At 42.5% G+C, this 21,457-nt stretch overlaps 1 protein-coding gene and 1 long non-coding RNA gene across 8 annotated transcripts in view; one reads left to right on the forward strand and one right to left on the reverse strand.

Annotated features, from left to right (window-relative positions):
- Positions 1–9,492, forward strand: part of LOC309373195 — a 336,584-nt gene extending 327,092 nt beyond the window's left edge. The window contains exons 2-5 of one of the 5 annotated variants that reach the window (XR_014169819.1): positions 1,361–1,492; positions 2,162–2,743; positions 3,496–3,572; positions 7,567–9,492. This is a non-coding gene — a long non-coding RNA (uncharacterized lncRNA). The other 4 variants (XR_014169820.1, XR_014169821.1, XR_014169822.1 and 1 more) reach the window with 4 other exon arrangements.
- EDN3 (endothelin 3) overlaps positions 1–21,107 on the reverse strand; it is a 38,660-nt gene extending 17,553 nt beyond the window's left edge. Inside the window, exons 1-2 of one of the 3 annotated variants that reach the window (XM_081917345.1) lie at positions 19,883–21,107; positions 16,282–16,555 (exon numbers count right to left, since the gene is read on the reverse strand). In XM_081917345.1, coding sequence (XP_081773471.1) covers positions 16,282–16,555; positions 19,883–19,934 — 326 coding nt within the window. In that variant the 5' untranslated portion in view covers positions 19,935–21,107. The remainder of the gene's footprint in view (positions 1–16,281; positions 16,556–19,882) is intronic. The other 2 variants (XM_081917343.1, XM_081917344.1) reach the window with 2 other exon arrangements.
- Positions 21,108–21,457: the final 350 nt, after the last annotated feature.

The following is a 21,457-nucleotide window of genomic DNA, read 5'->3' on the forward strand; positions in this document are numbered from 1 at the left end:
GTTTTTCCAGCAGGAATGCGGCAAGACAAGCAGAAGTCTGGATGAGCCCAAAATCTTTTTTTTTAATAATATTTTTATTATTTTTAGCATACAAATTTTTTTTAAGACATACCACACAAATTATTATACATATGTCCTTGTTTGGCCTTCCCTCAGCATCTCTGATAGCCTTCCGTCTTGATTATTTCTCCTGCAATTCTTAACTTAATATTGCCTTTACCTTTTCTAACAAATCATTTCTCCCTTTCCATTTTCACAATATTTCTTAAATTACTCCTCACAGAACTTTTTGTAGTCCTACAAACATAATCTGATCATCACAAATACTTTTCAGAAACTCAGTATACCCAAAATATTGAAGCATGATGAGGCTATTTAGATACGCTCCGCCACTGACAGGAGTCTCCTCACAGCAGGCTTAACAAACTACAGTTGCCAGGATGCTTTGGGGAAGCCATGACTGTTTAAAGTGGTACAATGCTGCTTTAAATGTATAGTGCAGAAAGGACCTTGCTCTTTATTTTTTAATCTCTTCCTCATTAACTCCCTACCGCCATTGCTAAGCGACATCTCAAAGAAGACGTCTTGCCCTCCCTCCACCATTGCTAAGAAACACCTCATGGGAGTAACTGTCAGTTCCAACTGCCAACTTGAGACAGTAACTGTCAGTTCCAACCAGGGTGGATTTGATTTAAATCATGATTTAAATCACTAGTCAGTAAGACTTGATTTAAATCTTTTTTTTTACAGAAAGACTCATTCTTGCTGGTATAATCTTAATATTTACAACCAGATGAAGGTATCATTTTTGGAATAATACATTTTCAGAGTAGTTTTTACAGTTATATCACAAATTACTGATTTGGTTATACTATCAGAAATAGACAGATAATTATGAAATTATTATGAGGTTTAATAAGTTAACTGTTTATATTTGCACAACATTTCTGCTGTACTTTATTGGAAGGAGGAAAATAATCATTAGTAACAATTTAAACAATTTATTTAACTAAAACAATAACATTATAGCATATGTATCCATGTTAACTGATATGGTTAAACATTTTTTTAAAAAAAAAACCTACTGAGTTTTAGCACACATGAAAAACTTAAATCCTTATTTCCTGATAAATAGCCTTTGGACTATAACATAACTTAAATAGATAACTATCTTTAGAAATATTTTTCCTCCAAAAGCATTTTATTTTAAAAATCCAATTTAAATCAAAAGAATCTGATTTAAATTTAAAAAAATGATTTTTTAAAATTCTTTTTTTAAAAAAAAATCATTGATTTTTATCCACCCTGGTTCCAACTGCCAACTTGAGGGAGTAACTGTCAACCAGCCGTGAGGGAAGAGGACTTGGTTACTCAAATTGTGTCAAGAGTTGAAGGGGAATTTACATGGCAAACATTTCATTTGGCTGCTCTCTCATGGCAGGAGCACCACTTTAGAATGAACTCTTTTTTAAATGGGTTTGCACCAGCAAATGTAAACCTCACCATACTCTGGTTCACTTTGTATTCACAATGTAGTTGATGTTAAAAAATAATAATTAAGTGCTTTATAATAAATAAATTTAACAGATTAAATTTAACAGATTAGGTGCTGCACAGAACACTAAAAGATGTTCCTGCCCACACACTTCCAATTTCACAGACATGATACAAAAAAGGTGGGGAAGAATGGGCAGGGAAGAGAAAAGCAAGTAAATGTGAAGCAGATATGGGGAAATTGTCCCAAGGGAACCTTAAAATAACAAAAAGCCACACGGGAAGTCAAGTATTTGCAAACATTGTAAGCTGGTTGGGAATAGCTCACCAAAATAGGCCTCTTTTCAATGGCTACATGCATGTGGTTTCCCTTAAGTTGTACGTGCAGTTAACAGGGGAGATGTGAAAGAGCTGTTTTAAAATGTATTCTATATTATAGCCAAAGTAGGTTTTATATTTAAATTAGAAGCACAGATAAAGTGTGCTTAAGAGACTATTGTGAGAACAGTTTAAATCTGCTTTGCCCTGCACACAAACATATTAACTGTCCTGCTGGATGTACAAAAATATCCATTTAGTCCAGTCTGGTTTCTGACTCTGAGCATGGTTGGTTCCTTTTATAGCCAAAGGCTGTAAATATTGTCTGACATGTACATGGTTTTTCCAGTCCCCTTCTACGTTTGTGGCAGCAAATTCCCCAGGTTCATTATGTGCTTTGTCACAAGTACAGTGGTACTTCGGGTTACATACGCTTCAGGTTACAGACTCTGCTAACCCAGAAATAGTGCTTCAGATTAAGAACTTGGCTTCAGGATAAGAACAGAAATCGTGCAGTGGCGGCGCGGCGGCAGCAGGAGGCCCCATTAGCTAAAGTGGTGCTTCAGGTTAAGAACGGACCTCCGGAACGAATTAAGTGCTTAACCCGAGGTACCACTGTACTTCCTTTAGTGGTGAGGAGTCTTCCACTTCCATTGTACTGTTCTACCGTTATAATTTTAAAGTCATATGTAGTAGTTTAACATTCTGTTTTTTGTTTTATGACGATCCCCTTTACAATAAAGACCTTTTCAAGTAAAGCAGCAGAGCACAGAAACCTGGCCTAGAGCAATTCCAATTCTAGGTAACTGTGATGTCAAATTCTACCACAGAGAGCAAAAGGAGTTCACAGAACTATGAATTAATCCTCGTATGTCCCTTGGGAGCTGTGTTTCCTTGACGCCTCTGAGTATTAAACAGTCTGCTCCAAAGGGTGAGTGTTCATTACATTCTAAGGTGACTCAAAATTACATCACTCTCATAACCAATTTTAATGCAAAACTCAAGACTTCACTTTAGGGCTTCTTGTAACATTTCTAATACTATGATTTCGCGTCACAAAATCAGTACAGAGAACATACAACCCTCTCCAAAACAAACACACTGTTGTAGTCACTGATAGTCTTACCCTCTATGACCTTGCCTAATCTCTCTTAAACCTATCCAAGTTAATGGCAATCACAACATCTTCTGGGAATGCCAGCATTTAACTCTGCAGCGTGTGGGGAAAGTACCAAATTTTTTGCTCTATAAGACTCACTTTTTCCCTCCTAAAAAGTAAGGGGAAATGTGTGCACGTCTTATGGAGCGAATGCAGGCTGCGCAGCTATCCCAGAAGCCAGAACAGCAAGAGGGATTGCTGATTTCACCTCTTGATGTTCTGGTTTCTGAGATTCAGAATATTTTTTTTCTTGTATTCCTCCTCCAAAAACTAGGTGCGTCTTGTGGTCTGGTGCGTCTTATAGAGCGAAAAATACGGCACTTTATTTTGGCTGCCATGAATATACTAACATTCAATGCTGTATTTGATGGCACCAGTTTCTACGATTACAAGAGAGGAAGAGAAATGCCTCCGTATCCAATTTTTCTATGCCAAGCATAATCTTATACAACTCTATCATGTCCCCTTTACTCACCTTTTTTCCCCAAACTAAAAGCTGCTAATGCAGTAACCTTTCTTTATAGGAGAATTGCTCCAATCCCTTGGTCATTTTGGTTGATCTTTTCTGAACTCCTGCTAGATCTATGATATCCTTTTAGAGGTAATAAATGTACCAGAAATTTACACAGTATTTCCAGGATAGTGTTCAAAACTCACCAAAGATTTGTATAACCGCATTATGATATTGACAGCTACATTTTAATTCCTGCAACTAACGATTCCTAACTTGGAATTCACATTTTCCACAGCTGCCACACCCTAGGTTGACATCTTCATCAATCTATCTGCTAGAACTAATTTTCTGTGTGCCTGGAACTTTCTTCATGTCAAAGAACAATCATGCGAGACACACTTGCAGTTCTACTACTTCAGTGAGAACTGGGCCTTGCAGGAAGGAACGTGTAAATGTTTGTTATAAACATCTGCAATGTTTATTATTACTAGTGAATTTTTATAGAACCATCTATGTACGTAGTGCTTTACAAAGAACACAGGTGACATCTTCCTCCTCCAAAGGGACTTTACACCCTAAGTATTTCTAATAGGCATTCAGATAATCTTTATTATCACACCCTGCATAATGTGGAATAACTCAGTGTTCGCCAAGACCTCAGTCGCGTAGCAACATGGGCTCGTATTTTATTTCTATTCAGATATCCACCCTGCTTCGTAAAGCACAAGTAGGAAACCTTAGTCACAGGGGCCAAAGGTGGCTGCCCAGACCCTCCCCAAGCCACAATCTTTACTGGCTCTGTTCCAGGCCCTCCTTTTAAGTGATTCTGCCAGGGTAGAGGTGGGAATGTGTCCTGGAACTGTGATAATACCACAGTTGCCTGGATGGATGGATGGATTTTGTGGGTGTGTAGAAAGCCAACCTGTTTGTGACTAGAATGTAGCCTACTATACAAAGGCGAGTTTCATATATTTGAATCTGGCCCTGCCCAGAACTAGCATATGGTCCATGAAAGGTCTCCCATGCAGGAATGCAGCAGTCAGGCTGCAAAAGTTTCGCAATCCCTGTCATAAACCATGCTCTCAAATATCTTTTCAATTAAAAATCAAGAACAGTAGAACTCAGCAAAACCAAAATAAAGGAAATACACACTAAGTTAAGACCATCAACTTGGCCACAAAAACAATTATCTGCCTTCCCCTGGTCTACAAAACAAGAATATTTTAACCACCCGCAGCCTGGGAGAGAGTTTGATTAACATAATTCTGTGGCTAGGGAAACTTTTAAGTTCCTTCCTGTGAGTAACACCACTTGGCTGGGGAAAAAACATGAAACAGGAGTCACAAATCTCTCGAGTTTTTTTCTCCCTTTGCATAAAAGTAGCTGCTGGGGTGACTTAACCCTTTCCCTAACACCATTTCCTATATGTAAATCAAGCCCTTTAGTTGGGACAGCCTTTTATTGCATAATTTTGTTGTTGTTTAGTCGTTTAGTCATGTCCGACTCTTCGTGACCCCATGGACCAGAGCACGCCAGGCACTCCTGTCTTCCACTGTCTCCCGCAGTTTGGTCAAACTCATGCTGGTAGCTTCAAGAACACTATCCAACCATCTCGTCCTCTGTCATCCCCTTCTCCTTGTGCCCTCAATCTTTCCCAACATCAGGGTCTTTTCCAGGGAGTCTTCTCTTCTCATGAGGTGGCCAAAGTATTGGAGCCTCAGCTTCACGATCAGCTTCCAGTGAGCACTCAGGGCTGATTTCCTTCAGAATGGAGAGGTTTGATCTTCTTGCAGTCCATGGGACTCTCAAAAGTCTCCTCCAGCACCATCATTCAAAAGCATCAATTCTTCAGCGATCAGCCTTCTTTATGGTCCAGCTCTCACTTCCCTACATCACTACTGGGAAAACCATAGCTTTTACTATACGGACCTTTGTTGGCAAGCTGATGTCTCTGCTTTTTAAGATGCTGTCTAGGTTTGTCATTGCTTAATTAAATTGCCTCATTTGGTCTGACCCCTTGGAAGTTACACCAAACCTTCTGTGCTAAAATAGTAAAGTTTAAAACATGCCAGGAACCCACAAAACAGCAGGGAATTAAAATGTCCAGGCATCAAGCACTGGCCATTAGAAGTCTTTTCGTCTTAATAGGGAGAGAAAACAAAGGGTGGAAAGGTTTGTGGTGCTTCTGGAAAATGTTCAGCCTCTAGCAGATTGGCAGCTGCCCATTTGGCAGCAAGAGTTAATGAGGAAGGAATCTATTTGAATTCAATTATATTGTATACCTAAATTCCTTTTTAAATATGTTACTCGCCTTGAAGCTTTGGAATAATAATAAAAAAGGTAGGAATGAATGAAAATATAAACCAGCTAGCAGTCTGTCAGCATGTTGCTAATGCAGCAGAACATGTGAAGAAGAAAACTTGGCATACCAATGTCATTGAGTAACACTGCCCAATAAGCAACACATGCTTACTGATTCCAACACATCAGCGGGCTGGCACATTTAAAACACTTTCCCACCCTTATTATTCTAGTTAACTCCCATTCACTTCAAATAAGCACGTATATAGGCCTGGATAGTTCAGTCGGCTATAGAATGGTAGAGAATGATAACACCAAGGTTGCAGGTTCAATAGCTGTATGGTGCAGCTGCACATTCCTGCACTGCAGGAGGTTGGACTAGATGATCCTCAGGTCCCTTCCAACTCTATGATTCTATGATTCTATATTATACCAGCAACCATGCCACATTTAATCATAGAATAACAGAATTGCTCTTACATCAGTTTATTATGCTATCACCAGGCTGGGCATCGCTTTCCTTTTGGGTGAAGACAGAGGCAAAGTGGGTGTTTGTCACCCAATAGCATTTCTCCATCTTCTCCACGCAGAGGACCTACCACTTGTTTCTTCCTCTTGCTTCAAACACAGAAAACTTTTAAAATTATTTTTAACCTCTCTTGCAAGCCTGAGCTCATTCTGAGCTTTAGCCCACCTGGCATTCACCCTCCAAATGTTTACTACTCGTGTACACTCCTCCTTTCTTCCATTTCTTACACATGCCCTTCTTAACTCTCAGCTCATCTGTAAGCTCCTTATGCAGCCACACCAGTTTCTTTAAATAATCGTCTTCCAAAGCAACTACTCTATTCCAAACTTACAAGTGGAAAGTGTAATGCTGGTGGTCAACAAAAGAGGTTTAAAGACAAATCTTTAAAAATGTAGTATAACTGTAGTATAACACTGACAACTGGGAAACACTAGCCTGCGAGCACTCCAACTGGAGAACAGCCTTTACCAAAGATGTCATGGGCTTTGAAGACACTCGAACTCAGGACACAAGGGAGAAACGTGCTAAGAGGAAGGCATGCTTGGCAAATCCACACCGTGATCAGTTCCACCCCAGAAACCAATGTCCCCACTGTGGAAGGATATGTGGATCCAGAATTCGCCTCCACAGTCACTTACGGACTCATTGTTAAAACCGTGTTTATGGAAGACAATCTTACTCGGCTAAGAGTGATCGCCAAAGAAGAAAGAAGAAGAGATGCCTCAACCTTTTCTTTCTTGTTGGAATTGTCTGCCTTTGTGCCTTTGATAGCTGACCCATTCATCTAGGACTCCCTGCTCTTGAGTATTTCTGACCCAGTAGTGCCTTAAGCTTTCTGAAATCAGCCTTAGCTTGATTTACTTAGTGCATAAATCCTCAGAATAATTGAACATCCTGTCAATTTGTAGGTAAATATTAGGGAGACAGAATCAAGTCTCCACTGTTTTCCAAATTTATCCTCACAACAACCCTTTGATGTAGGGTAATGATTTATTCAGTATTGCCCAGCAAGTTTCATTCATAAGCAGCTATTTGAACCCATGCATTGCCCTCCCAAGTTCAGCAGCCTGCACTGTCAACCAAATTGCCAGTGTTGCACTAGCAAAAAGAAGGAGTAAGGAATCTGCAGGAAATAACAATGGCATGTGGGGTAGAACTTCATGTCTTCCTATCTTTAACACCAGAGGTAGTTGGTGGCTAGACCAACTACAGTAGAGAATTTGGCTGCCTGAGTCTGAATAGTCATTCAGCATAGCAGAAAAGGCAAATCAAATTCAAAACAGTGTTTTCTATTTTAACACTCTTTCACAGTTTATTAGAAAGCACTGCCAATTTAAAAATGGAAAGCATATGATTGATTCATTGCAGAAGGCCCATTTTTCAACATTAAGGACAGGAACCAGCAATTCTGCACATAAAATCCTACTAAGGTGAGCGGAATTTGATCAAGGATAACTGGCTCATTGATTGATTGATAGTATGCTATGATGTGAGATGTTTATTTCCCAAATTCAGATCTCAAATTTAAGCTGCCTCAGGCAAGAAGGTTTATCTAGACAGATAATGCTTTGGTACAAAACAACATTGATAAGAGTTTAATATTCAGTTGTATTTTATTGCACAGAAATGTGGCAGGAATGTGCAACCTATTAAAGAGAAGGGTGCATTTATCATGTGTTTGAAGAGCTCATCTGCACAAAAGCAATAACTTACAGAAATCTATATTGTGTGAAAAGGTCCTCACCTTAAAAGTTCCCTAGCAGTACCTCTTTTTTATATATACTAAAAAAAAGGTTCAGAGACTAAGGACAGAAGTGTGCAATCCAGTAACAGTTTTCCAATAACAGTTTCCCAAGAAAGAAACACATGCTTATCATATGTGGTATGAAAACCAACCACATGTCTAATCTTTTCTCCTTTGAAAAATTACAAGCAGATGTCCTGGGTCACATTGATTAATGTTTTGAAGGGAACAGCCACAATTTGTTTATGTAGGTTCCTTACAAAACCAGTATCAGAAATTTCAAAACACAATACTTTGAAATAACCCTAAGTTTGCTTTAAAATGAGAACTCCAAATGCATTCTTATCCATGTCATCTTCCTTTAGCAGATAAATAAAGATAAACAGAAGCTCAAAACGTGGCATATTCAATGCACAAAAATTGTGAATACTGAAATAATGTCTTCTTATTTGGGTCATGATTTAGCCTGCATTTTAAAAGAGAAATAGAGTTTAGAATGTCAATTCATATTCCTTTATTAAGCCACTTCACTCACAGCATTTTAAAGGTTTACTTCTAAAAAATGCAATTTGTGAATTAGGCAAATGTACTAATGTATGGCACAGGTACACCTAGAGAGTCAGCATTAGCCGCACCAATCTTTCAACAATTCACTCAGTACATTACTGTGTGGTATGTGGTATGGCAATTATTCTGCATTCCATCTCTGTGCCAAAGAGGAGCATTAGGATCAAGAATCACAGTGATATAGCTTCCAGATTCTGGTGCACCAGGAATGGGGTCTCTCCTATCACTGCAAGAGAGAAACAGACTGAGATAATCAGATGATGATAAGGGGATTTCATTATCTGCATTCCTCTTCGGTTGGAAGAGGAACCAGGCTCTGACCCGCAGTTTGCCTGGCGGTCTGGCACTGCACTCACTTCCCCATGGAATGCGAGGGTAGGCAAAGGTACTGGGTGCACGGAGCACTCCGGCTGCCACGAACCGCCCCCCCATCCCGTTCCTGGAAACACAGGTTATGCTGTTAATTGGATTTTAATTTGAGAAAACTACAGGCATATGCCAGAGACGATGAGATAAGAAACTGCGAAAACAACCCAGCTACAAGGATGTGAAAGGTTTGGATTGAGAGCCGATTCCATTTGGTGAAAGAGACAATGCGGAGAGGGGACCCCACGTTTGCTTACTTAAGGTTTCTCTCTACATTTCTGATACAGCAACCCCACCCCACCCCAGAATGGAAGTTTTATTTTTAAATATCTGCACAAGTGAGGATGGAAGACATTGGAATATAATATGGAATTTAACAAAATTGAAACTGTGTGTGAAAGAAAAAGGAACTGAGAGGGAACCAGGGAAGAAAGGCTATGCTTTGAAAATATAGCGCAAAATGCACCCTAACCTCCATTATCCACAAAGGAATCTGTTTGAGATAAGGATAAATGGCCATAAACCACTGGCAGGGAGGAAAGGAGTCTACCAGTTGCAAGAATAGAAGTGTGCATGCACACAAAAGCTCATACCAAGAACTAACTTAGTTGGTCTTTAAGGTGCTACTGGAAGGATTTTTTTTTTAAAAGAAGTTTTTGGATTAACTATCTGCAGTCTGGATACAGACCGTTCTTTCTAGGCTGGAAAAATGGCGAAGATGGCTTGTTTACTAGAAACTGAATCACGGGACAAAGCGATGCAGTGACTTTTGAAAACTCTGAGATAACAATTTTTCCCAAGACATGACTGGAACCATCAACAGTTGCAGGAATAAAGGATACAACACCATATTTGGGTGGAAAGACGTCGTGGGGGTAAATGTCACACACAGGAAAGAATAACGATTGCAGCTAAAGTTCCACTTGAAACTTTATAAATTACCTATTATACCAACACGAATTGAAATCACAAGATTGTAACTGTTATATAAGGGATATTTATATCTGAATGGAAAGGAATGAAAATTATTAAAATTTTGGAATGCAGGAAAAATGTAGAAGAATGAACTCTAGAATGCGAGGGGGCCAGTTTAATTAAACTTTATAATTTGACATTTGAATAATTGGCATTAATAATTGTATCAATTGGATAAAATTGGTATTGTTATAATGAGGTTGTTATTGGAGCAATATACTATAGTGATATGGAAGCCAATAGCAGCATATCCTATCAAAATATCTAGCAAAAACCTTCACTTACTAGTACAAGCAAAATACTATAAAAGTGTACTGGAGCAAAATACTATAAGTGTCCTGGAGCAACTATTACAGTTTTTCAGATATGCACCATGGAAAACTAAGCAATCTATCATCTGACAAAAAGTGCAGTTGAGAAAATCCATATGTGCAACATGATGGGATCCAGAGAAACATACTATTTCCAGTTTTCAAAAAAATCCTGTAGCATCTGGATTTCTCTTATGAAGTTATTTGCTATTACACAGGAGTTTTTAATTGAAAATGTATGCTTATATAGTTCTTTATGACACAGCGGGCACTGTTTTCAATTCCTGGCGTTCATCTGTGAGAACTGGGTACTAAAGTGGAAAACATGCATCTGGGTGTCATACATTTTCTGTGTATATGGACTTTAAATGCTAACTATTCAAGCCACAAATCAAGTGTATTTAAAAGTTGGATGGATCTGAAGGACTGCAGCGTTTTTGCAACTGGTATCTTCATGAGGGTCAAAGTAATCTGTATTCCAGTTTAATTCTAGTGCTGCTTTTGTTTCTTATAATGTATTTTAACATATTTCAATCCATTACCCCCGAGGATGTGGACAGGCTGCTTGGACGCATGAAACCAACCACCTGTCTCCTTGATCCTTGCCCATCCTGGCTAATAAAAGCAAGCCGGGAAGGACTGGGTGATGGGCTCTGCGGGGTGGTGAATGCTTCCCTCTGTGAGGGAACATTCCCAGATCTGCTGAAAGAGGCAGTCATTAAACCACTTCTTAAAAAACCATCTTTAGATCCGGCCAGTATGGCCAACTATCGCCCAGTCTCAAATCTTCCATTCTTGGGCAAGGTGATTGAGCGCGTGGTTGCTGAACAACTCCAGGCATGCCTGGAGGATGCGGACCATTTGGATCCCTTCCAATTGGGATTCAGGCCTCATCATGGGACTGCCTTGGTCACGCTGGTTGATGATCTCTGGCGGGCTAGGGACAAAGGTGAGAGTTGTTTCCTAGTTCTGCTGGATCTCTCAGCGGCCTTTGATACAATCAACCATAATATCCTTCTGGGCTGTCTAGAGGGGCTGGGAACTGGGGGCACTGTTATACAGTGGTTTCGCTCCTTCCTCCTGGGCCGTGTTCAGAAAGTGGTGGGGGGGATGAGTGTTCAGACCCCTGGGCTCTCACTTGTGGGGTGCCTCAGGGTTCTGTCCTCTCCCCCATGCTTTTCAACATCTACATGCAGCCGCTGGGAGAGATCATCAGGGGGTTTGGGCTGGGTGTTCATCAGTATGCGGATGATACCCAGCTCTACCTCTCTTTCAAATCAGAACCAGTGAAGGCGGTGACGGTCCTGTGTGAGTGTCTGGAAGCGGTTGGAGGATGGATGGCAGCTAACAGATTGAGATTGAATGGGGTAACTGTCCCAGGTGCGCAGCCTGGGAGTCATTTTGGACTCACAGTTGTCCATGGAGGCACAAGTTAAATCCGTGTCCAGGGCAGCTGTGTACCAGCTCCATCTGGTACACAGGCTGAGACCCTATCTGCCTGCGGACTGCCTCGCCAGAGTGGTGCATGCTCTGGTTATCTCCCGCTTGGACTACTGCAATGCGCTCTATGTGGGGCTACCTTTGAAGGTGACCCGGAAACTACAACTAATCCAGAACGCAGCAGCCAGACTGGTGACTGGGAGCAGCCGCCGAGACCATATAACACCGGTCTTGAAAGACCTACATTGGCTCCCAGTACGTTTCTGAGCACAATTCAAAGTGTTGGTGCAGATGATACACAGCTCTACCTCTCTTTTAAATCAGAACCAGTGAAGGCGGTGAAGGTCCTGTGTGAGTGTCTGGAGGTGGTTGGAGGATGGATGGCGGCTAACAGATTGAGGTTGAATCCTGACAAGACAGAAGTACTGTTTTGGGGGGACAGGAGGCGGGCAGGTGTGGAGGATTCCCTGGTCCTGAATGGGGTAACTATGCCCCTGAAGGACCAGGTGTGCAGCCTGGGAGTCATTTTGGACTCACAGCTGTCCATTCAGGTGCAGGTCAAATCTATGTCCAGGGCAGCTGTTTACCAGCTCCACCTGATACGTAGGCTGAGACCCTGATATCTGCCCATGGACTGCCTCGCCAGAGTGGTGCATGCTCTGGTTATCTCCCGCTTGGACTACTGCAATGCAGTCTACCTTTGAAGGTGACCCGGAAACTACAACTAATCCAGAATGTGATAGCTAGACTGGTGACAGGGAGCAGCTGCCGAGACCATATAACACCAGTCTTGAAAGACCTACATTGGCTCCCAGTACGTTTCCGAGCACAATTCAAAGTGTTGGTGCTGACCTTTAAAGCCCTAAACGGCCTCGGTCCAGTATACCTGAAGGAGCGTCTCCACCCCCATCGTTCTACCCAGACACTGAGGTCCAGCACCGAGGGCCTTCTGGCGGTTCCCTCACTGCGAGAAGCCAAGTTACAGGGAACCAGGCAGAGGGCCTTCTCGGTAGTGGCGCCCTCCCTGGGGAACGCCCTCCCATCAGATGTCAAAGAGAACAACAACTACCAGACTTTTAGAAGACATCTGAAGGCAGCCCTGTTTAGGGATGCTTTTAATGTTTGATGTATCACAGTATTTTAATATTTTGTTGGAAGCTGCCCAGAGTGGCTGGGGAGGCCCAGCCAGATGGGCGAGGTATAAATAAATTTATTATTATTATTATTATTATTATTATTATTATTATTATTATTATTCTGATCGGCAAGTCCTAGGCTCTGTGGTTTAACCCACAGCGCCACCAATTCCTGGTCTGAGGAAAACGTGGCGTATTAACAACAACAATGGAAATGGAATTCTGCACATGCTAAAATGCACTATTATTATTTAGAATGATACAATACAGAGTTCCAGGGTCTAAGCCCTTCCAAGGTGTGGCTCAGCCTGTGGGATGCTGGCTTATGTGTTTATGTTTGGGTTTTTATCTTTTATAGTACTGAAATCTGATTTAAGCGATCTTGAGGAACCTTTGACTGAAAAGTAGGGTATAAATCTTCAAACTCAATGGCAACGGTATGGAGGATGCATAAAGGGCTACTCATTCTTAGTCTAAAACAAGAAACCAAACCGTACTGTCTTTTCACACACCTAGTAGAAACACAAGAGAAGGGTATGCTAGAATCTTGTCAACATGCTCATTTTCCATGGGCAGGGGTTAACTAGTCTCTTGAGGGAGCAATATGCAGTCTTTGCAGTCTGAAGCTGCATGTAGTCCAAGTCAAGGTGGAAACAACTGTTATATGTCTCTTCCAATGTTTATTTCACTTGTTTAATTAAATAGTGCTAACAATGTGCAGGGTGTTATACAATTTGTATGAATATAAATGCCTGCCCCAAGAAACGTACAGTCCAAAATTGTAAACAGGAGTGGCAAGACAGGGGAAGTGGACAGGATAAACCTTTTGCGGAGGGGAGAGAATATATGTCAACAATTAAAAACTTTAATTAACCTGAATATACTCATCTTTTTACCTTTTGTCACATGATGAAATAAGAATAAGGAACTTTTTTTCTTTCATACAGTGCCTAATATGTTAAATGCATAACATTATTAAACATTATTATTACTACCATAGTAAGCACCTAGCAATTTCACATGTCAAAGTAATAATAAATATAGCCCTGCAAATAAATTTACAAAAGATGCTTACCTAAAACCTTTTTCTAGCCTACCTGCTAACTTTATACATTCCAAGCAGCCACTGTCAGCTAAGGGATGGTTGAAAGAAAAATAAATACAGTGTTCCCTTCCTTGTTGCCTGAAGGCAATGCTTCACCACAGATGATTAGATAAGTGGCTACTTATAGGCCTGTAATAATATCATTAGAAGCCCAGTGTAACTCCAGTGAACCAACTGCCAGAACAAAATATTCCAACTAGAAAGTATTTGTGATAGAGGTTCTAGAATTGTAGAATCACAGAATGGTAGATTTGGGAGGATTTCCGAGGGTTGTCTAGTCTAACCCCCTGCAATACAAGAATCTCAACTAAAGCATAAATGACAAATGACCATCCAATCTCTGCTTAAAAACCCCAAGGAACATTTATTATAACTGGAATCTATTGGTTTGGGTCCCACCATCCAGGGCAGGAAAAAACAAGCTTGTACCATCTTTCATGTAGCATATCATATCTCTCAGGCTCTTCTCCAGGCTATACGTACCAAACACTCTCAACCGTTCCTCATAAGGCTTTGTTTCTAGACCCTTGATCATCTTGGCTACTCTCCTCTGCACACGTTCTGGCTTGTCTATATCCTTCTTAAATTGTAGCACCCAGAACTAGACATAGTTGTGGTTTGAGCAAGGCAGAATTGAGCAGTAATATTACAAATTTATAGGAAGGGGGGAAAGAGTAAGGGAAGTGTGCGTATGTGTGTGTGTGTGTGTGTGTGTGTACTTCTTGCATGCCAGACTGTGCTGTCCATAGATTTTTCTGGAATTCTTGAAATGTCTAGTGAAAAGAGTGGGATATAAAAATTAACTCCTAACTTTAACATGTGCCAGATGAACAAATTCACCAGCTTCCTCCAAAAAAGAGAAGGGGAACCTTTTCCAGCACTCATTGTAAAAATGAAAAATAAAAAAACCCTTCCATTTTTATGTAAACACTATTGGGGCAGTACTTCAGCATCTGAATTATTTTTGTCAAATTAGTTGTCAGCTACAAAAATAATTCCATCTATAGGTTCGGTGGCACTGTGGTCTAAACTGAGCCTCTTGGGCTGGACTGAGAAGGCGAATGGGCCGCATCCGGCCCCTGGGCCTTAGGTTGCCTACCCCTGTTCTTGGGCTTGCAGATCGGAAGGTCAGCGGTTCAAATCCGTGCAACAGGGTGAGCTCCCATTGCTCTGTCCCAGCTTTTGCCAACCTAGCAGTTGGAAAGCACACCAGTGCAAGTAGATAAATAGGTGCCGCTGCAGCGGGAAGGTAAACGGTGTTTCCTTCACGGTCCTCCGTGAGCCAATAGTGGTTTAGTCATGCTGGCCACATGACCCAGAAAGCTGCCTGTGGACAAATGCCGGCTCCCTTGGCCTGAGAAGAAAGATGAGTGCCACACCCGCCTTTGATTGGACTTACTTCATACTCCAGGATCTGGTGAAGACACTGCAATATTTAGGGTAGGAAGCAGGCATCTACAAATCGACTTGCTCAGTTAAATACCCCAGGCACTCTGGTGAAAAAGGACATCCAGCAGCTCACAATCCTGCTCTCTTCCACACTGAAATACAGCCAACCGCATTCGTATTTCTACTTGGAGAAGACAAGAACCAGCATCGCCACACCTCTCCTCTGCTGGGCTCCAGCGCATGAGGAGGTTCCTCAAACAATGGCCCAACGCTGCCATGCCAGAGCTTTCAGGCTGACCCAGGGGCAGAAGAGGAGGTGTGCCACTCATCCGCTGGAGTCTGGCATGTGAGGGAGCTGCAGAGGCAGCTTCCTCACATGATGGCCCAGCACCACTGAGCTGCCCAGTCCACCGGGAGTGGCACTTGCCCCGCTGGGGCACCAGCAACCTATGCTATGCCACTGTGGGTGAGAATAAGTAGTGACTGGTAAGAAAGCCAAGCCATTATTTGCAGACTCAGAGCTGGAAGGAATTTTCATGCCAGTAAGATCAGCTACTGACCCTGTTCAGTTTTTGCCTTCCTATCCAATAGTTGCCTTTGCACAATTCACTAGGGCTATCATGTGAATAGTTTTACTCATTGGTTCCTTGCTTGATGGCTACTCCACTTTGATTCACTTTATCTCATTCTATTTTCGGCTTCTGGTACACTACTAGCTAGACAATACAAATCAAACTGTGTATAAACAGGTGCACACGCAGTCAGTTATATACAGCCACTGGAAGCGCAGCCAAACTCCACAGAAGAGCTACATAAACAACATCTAAGAGATGTATACAAACTAATACCGTATCTTATTCATTCAGCATAACCAGACTGTACCGTTATGCAGATTAAAGTGTATACTCCACATGCAACAGTGCATGCGGAGTATATAAAACAGCAGGGAGATTCACTTTTCACACATTATTTAGAGCAAACCTCCTCACTCACTCTGGGGTGTTGATCCAGATTATGTCCAGGTGGCAGTAATAAACACACTCCTTATCTTTGTAGGTGTAGCAAGTGCAGCGCTTGGCTCTGTGGTGTACCTCTGGTGGGCCAGCCACTTTCCCCACGGTGGCGTTGCCGGCTGAAAGCAGCCCTCCTACTGCTGTCTCGTTTTCTTTGCTGACCCTCCCGTGGGGCCCTGGAAACCTCAGCTCACTGTTGCTGCTACTGCCACCACTGTAGAGTAGCAGGGGGCGAGAGACGGGCAGTGAGAAGCCTGCAAAGTCGGGGAGAAAATAAAAGACAAAGTTTAATCAGAAGGGAAAGCTTCTATTTCTGCAGTAAGGCATTTAAGACCAATAAAAAGGCAGCAACATCTGGAGCAAGATTTAAAGGACCATTGACTGTCACAATCCTTAGCATGTTTGCTCCAAGTTAATAGTTGTTTTTTATTACTTTTTAACATATGGAATGGAAACTGCAATAAATCGTGAACATCTATTTATGCTAATCAACAACTCAGACTTCCACCTATGATTACATGTGTTCAGACATCATACTAAACCACAGCTTATTGAGACACTGGATAGCTCAGTTGGTTAGAGCGTGGTGCTGATAATGCCAAGGTTGCAGGTTCAATCCCTGTATGGGACAACTGCATATTCCTGCATTGCAGGGGGTTGGACTTGATGATCCGCAGGGTCCCTTCCAACTCTACAATTCTATGATTCTGTGATTATGACAGGGATGAGCCTGTGTGAGCCTTGGTTTGCACACACCCCTCTCACCTCCTCTGTCACGGCCATGAGGAGCTCAGAAGCTTTCTTTACAGTTTGATTCACCATGACCTGTTATGCCATCTGAACAAAGAAAAACTATGCTTAATGATAGCCAGGGTTTGTTTGAAACAAGAGAGCTTCAAACCACGGGGTGTAACACTATACAGCTATTAATCAGGAACAGAAGTGAAACTTCCAATCCACTTCTCACTGTCACGCTGGAGGAGTGGAAAGCTCACGAGCTGGAAACTTGCACAGGCTGATCCATCTCATAATAAACCAGTTTATCATAACATCTGAACATGGCCAATGGACACATATCACTTACCCTTGATTAATAAATCATAGTTTAATGAACCATGGTCTACAAAGCAGGAGTAGGACGGCGTGCATGGCATTTTAAGCCACAGCCTAGCATTAATGAGCAGATGGACCATCTAGTCCAGCATCTTGTTCTCACAGTGACCAACCAGATGCCTATGGGAAGTCTGAGCACAACAGCACTCTCTTAGTGGGAACATAAAACCGCAATCCTTGGCTTAGTGTTCTATCCAAACCAGAGATTGTGGCTTAATTCAATCCCAACAAACCATGGGCGTAGCCAGGGTGCTTCCCACCAAATCAAGTAAATAAATAAAAATACTTAACTAATTGACCAATTGCATTGAAGATAATTCAGTTCTGCCCCCCCCAATATAAAGCTTCCCCCCCCAAAAAAAGTCCTGGTTACGCTCATGCAACAAACCATGATCTGAAGCCAAATTTTGCTTGTAGTTTGTTTGGAGAAAAACAAATCACAGTCAACAATTTGGACACCATAAATCAAGGGCAGTTTTGTAGCTCCTGCTCATGCAAGGGGAGGAGCAAAATGAGACTGATCCATGCATTCCTGGTAAAATACTAACTATGGCTTACCTGAGAACAATGCCAAGGAGGGAAAAGTTGAGAAAATGGACGAAAAAAATACAAAGTCGTACACTGACTGTCAAACTGCACTACTTTGCCAAGTATAACAAGCACTAATTTCTCCTAAGCTGCCAGTATACAGATATCAGAAGTCTTTTATTGATGTTGGAGGACCACTGGCTTCAACATTTGCTCTTGGCCACTAGAAATGTGCAACTTATCCCTCGGAGTTGTGCAACTTCTAGATCCTGAAATGCAGGAAATACTCCCAAAATTCCTTGAATAATTTAGGGCCATATTACACTGTGAGAAAACCTCTCACCAAAAGCGTGCTGCCTTGCAACAAGCCATAGCATGCAAGTTAGAGGCACATTTTATTGTCATCTGCCAGATCCTTCTGGCATGCAGGATTTCAAGGGAGATCAGAGCAATACCTGCAGGGATGACAGTGCAATCTTAGAGGTGCACTCCAGGCGTCCTCACTTCTACAAGCAAAAGATCCTAGATGCAACCAGTACACAGTGCAGTACAGCCAGTGGCGTAGCATGGGGGGTGCAGGGGGGCCCGGCTGCACCGGGCGCAACATCTGGGGGTTAGGGTTAGGGGGCACAAATCCACGGGTTAGGGGGCGCAAATTACTTGCCTTGCCCCGGGTGCTGACAACCCACGCTACGCCACTGAGTACAGCCATGTGAGATACCCAAAATAATGCAGTATTATTTCCGTCAGAGAACTTCCTGGTGGAAACAATACCGGACTTGTTGCGTCTTCAAAGCAGTTCAGATAGACTACTAAGATGATTCTCGCAACCCCTTGGTAAGGCAAGCAAGAATGATCAACACCACTGCAGCCAAGAGACAGTGGTTTTGCTATCCTTAATGCTATGAAGAGAATGTGTTACTGAGGTTAGATTTCAGCCAGGGATTTATTCCCAGGCTCCCTGTTCATCACAGCCACAGCACGAGAAAACATTCTTCTTTGTTCAGCAGCAAACGTGCATAACTCCAAAGTACACATAATCAATATAATACTTTGGAAAGGTCTCTGCTTTTTATTTTTTAGAAAAATTGTCAGATTTCCTTGATCCAGAAAATCCTACATATTTCATCTGAGGAACAGTTAATATGGAAAGGTGGGTTCATAATTTTTTGTTGCCAAATAGCATTAGTTTTAAAAAGCAATGGGATGGAAAAGCAGTTTAAAACGTTTGGTGTTTGGTTTGTTTCTATTTTTTATTGCTAATTGTTGTTTTTAATTATTGTACAATGTGTTTTTAATATTGTCTAGCTTTTAAGTCACCAAGGGAATAGTCATTGATGTAGCCATTTAAATTAACATTTCAGAAGTTATAAGCTTCTGGCAAGATTTTGTTGTTCCTATTTATTCTGTTTGGTATTCCATAAAGCACATTGTTCTTTAAGTTTTATATTTATTATACAGTATTCTATTATTAATAATAATGCTGTTATTGTTAAACAGAAGAAACAGTGTTTAGAATTTCTCTAATGCCATTAAGAGAACTCTATCTTTGATCTTGACTCTACAGTTACTAGGAGGCACTAATGCCCATAGGATTTGAAACTTCTGTGGACTTAACGCTCAGGTATGTGGGTATAGGATTGCAATCTTCCACTGCAATCCTACACTCAACTAGGAATAAGACTCATAGAACTAAACTAGATTTACCTCTGAGACGTGATAGGACTGCATAGCTCACAACCTATCCACATTTACTAGGGAAGTAAGCCAATTCAAGGGCTGGGTTTTGAGTAAACTAGTTACGGATCGCGCGGCTAATCGCTGCAAAATCGAATTCTTGTTCACTGTCGCCGCTCCCGGGAATCCCTCCCGAGAAAGCGATCAGAAATAACCAATACAATCGATCTCTTTCTTCACCACCTTTGTTTGGTTTTTTTTACCTGTACTCGAGATAACTGTAAGCCCAACAAGTACCAGGAATCCCAGCTCCATGAAATCCAATGGGAAGCTTCGCAACTTGCAGGCAAACACAGACGGCGAGGAAGAAGGGGCTGGCGGGGCGGGGCACCCCCGTAAGACTTGCGCGTGCAAATATACTCCTGACGGAAGGGAAAATCCCGGGTCGCGGCTACATGGAAGTTCTCCTCCCGGACGTGTTTCCTCCACGCGCCGAGGAATTAATGGCGCCTGGGGTCTTGGATTGCCGGTTGCGCCCCCACGCCGCTTGCCCTCCAGCTCCCTCTTTGCAGAACTAGTCCCGAAGAAAGCGTTGCAAAGCCAAGACGCGCTCCATAGCTCGCCTTTCCTTTCCTCTCCCTCCTTCTCTCAGCACCTCTGGATCCGATCCGAAACGCGGGTTCGGGGCTTCCCACGCGCGCACCGGCACAAACCGCTTCCAAGCGAGATTGCCGAGTTGCTATGGTCTTTCTCCGTCTCCTCCTGTTTCCCGCATCCTGCTGCAACGGCAGCTTTGCCCAGGTAAGCGCCGAGAAAAGCAGCAACGCCGGACGCTCCTCCGCCAAGGCGAGCCCGCTCTCGCCAAAACGGGGTTTTGCGCGCGTTTCTCATCCCATCACTTGCGCCGAGCTGTTAAGCGAGCCGTCGGAGGAGGGGTGGGTTTAGGGATGGAGGCGGGGCCTGGGAGCTGGTTCTGGTCCTGATTGGTTCCGCCCCAGCCCGGGTTTTGCATACGGAGCAGCAGAGAGTTGGCATTAGCTCGCAGGTCGCATCGTGGAGAGGTTGTAAATGCGCTGCTCCGTCCACAGCCACTGCGTGTTATGCAGCTTGTATAAAAAGCATGTGCCCATATGGGCGTAGCCAAGCCCCTAACTCAATAAAAAATCAATACAAATCTGAGGTTCTTCCCCCTCCTAACAAAAGCCTTCCCCTCACCAACAAAAATCCTGGCTACGCCCATGCATGTACCGTATACAGAAACGGTTTAATGTGCAAAGTGCTTAGCAATCTTGAATCTTTGCTGGCTATCCTATCCTGAGCGCGCCTGCCCCGCCATACAACACCCAGGGACCGGGGCCAGAAGCCTCAGTTGACCTGTTGGGGCTGAGAGACAGGAATACTGTATGACCAAAGTTGTAAACAAAGATTACTAGGAAATAGATCAGGGTTGTGAACCTGAGACTCAGGGCAAGGGAGTAGGAACGAGCCTACTGTTCAAAAGCCAAAATTTGCATTTCTTGCTCCAGCCCCTTTTGCCTGTGTTCATTGGAAGGTTGTCCAGAAGGGAATGCAATCCTCAGTGAAAAATGTAGCCTACTCCTGGCATAGATCAAAGATGGGGTACCAGCTGTGGCCCTCCAGATATCACTGGATAGCAGCTCCCATAATCCCTGAGTATTGGCTATGCTGACTGGAGTTGATGGGAGTTAAGAGTTCAACAACAAGGACAACTCTCAGGCACTGAGAGCACTTGAACCCAGATCTAAGCCTGTCCACTAGATCAGTGGTTTGACAGCTTCCTAACTTCATAGAATCCTTCCCATGTCATCTACCAAGAC

This window comes from Podarcis melisellensis (genome assembly GCF_964234715.1).
Source record: "Podarcis melisellensis genome assembly, chromosome: 6".
Lineage (NCBI taxonomy): Eukaryota > Metazoa > Chordata > Lepidosauria > Squamata > Lacertidae > Podarcis > Podarcis melisellensis.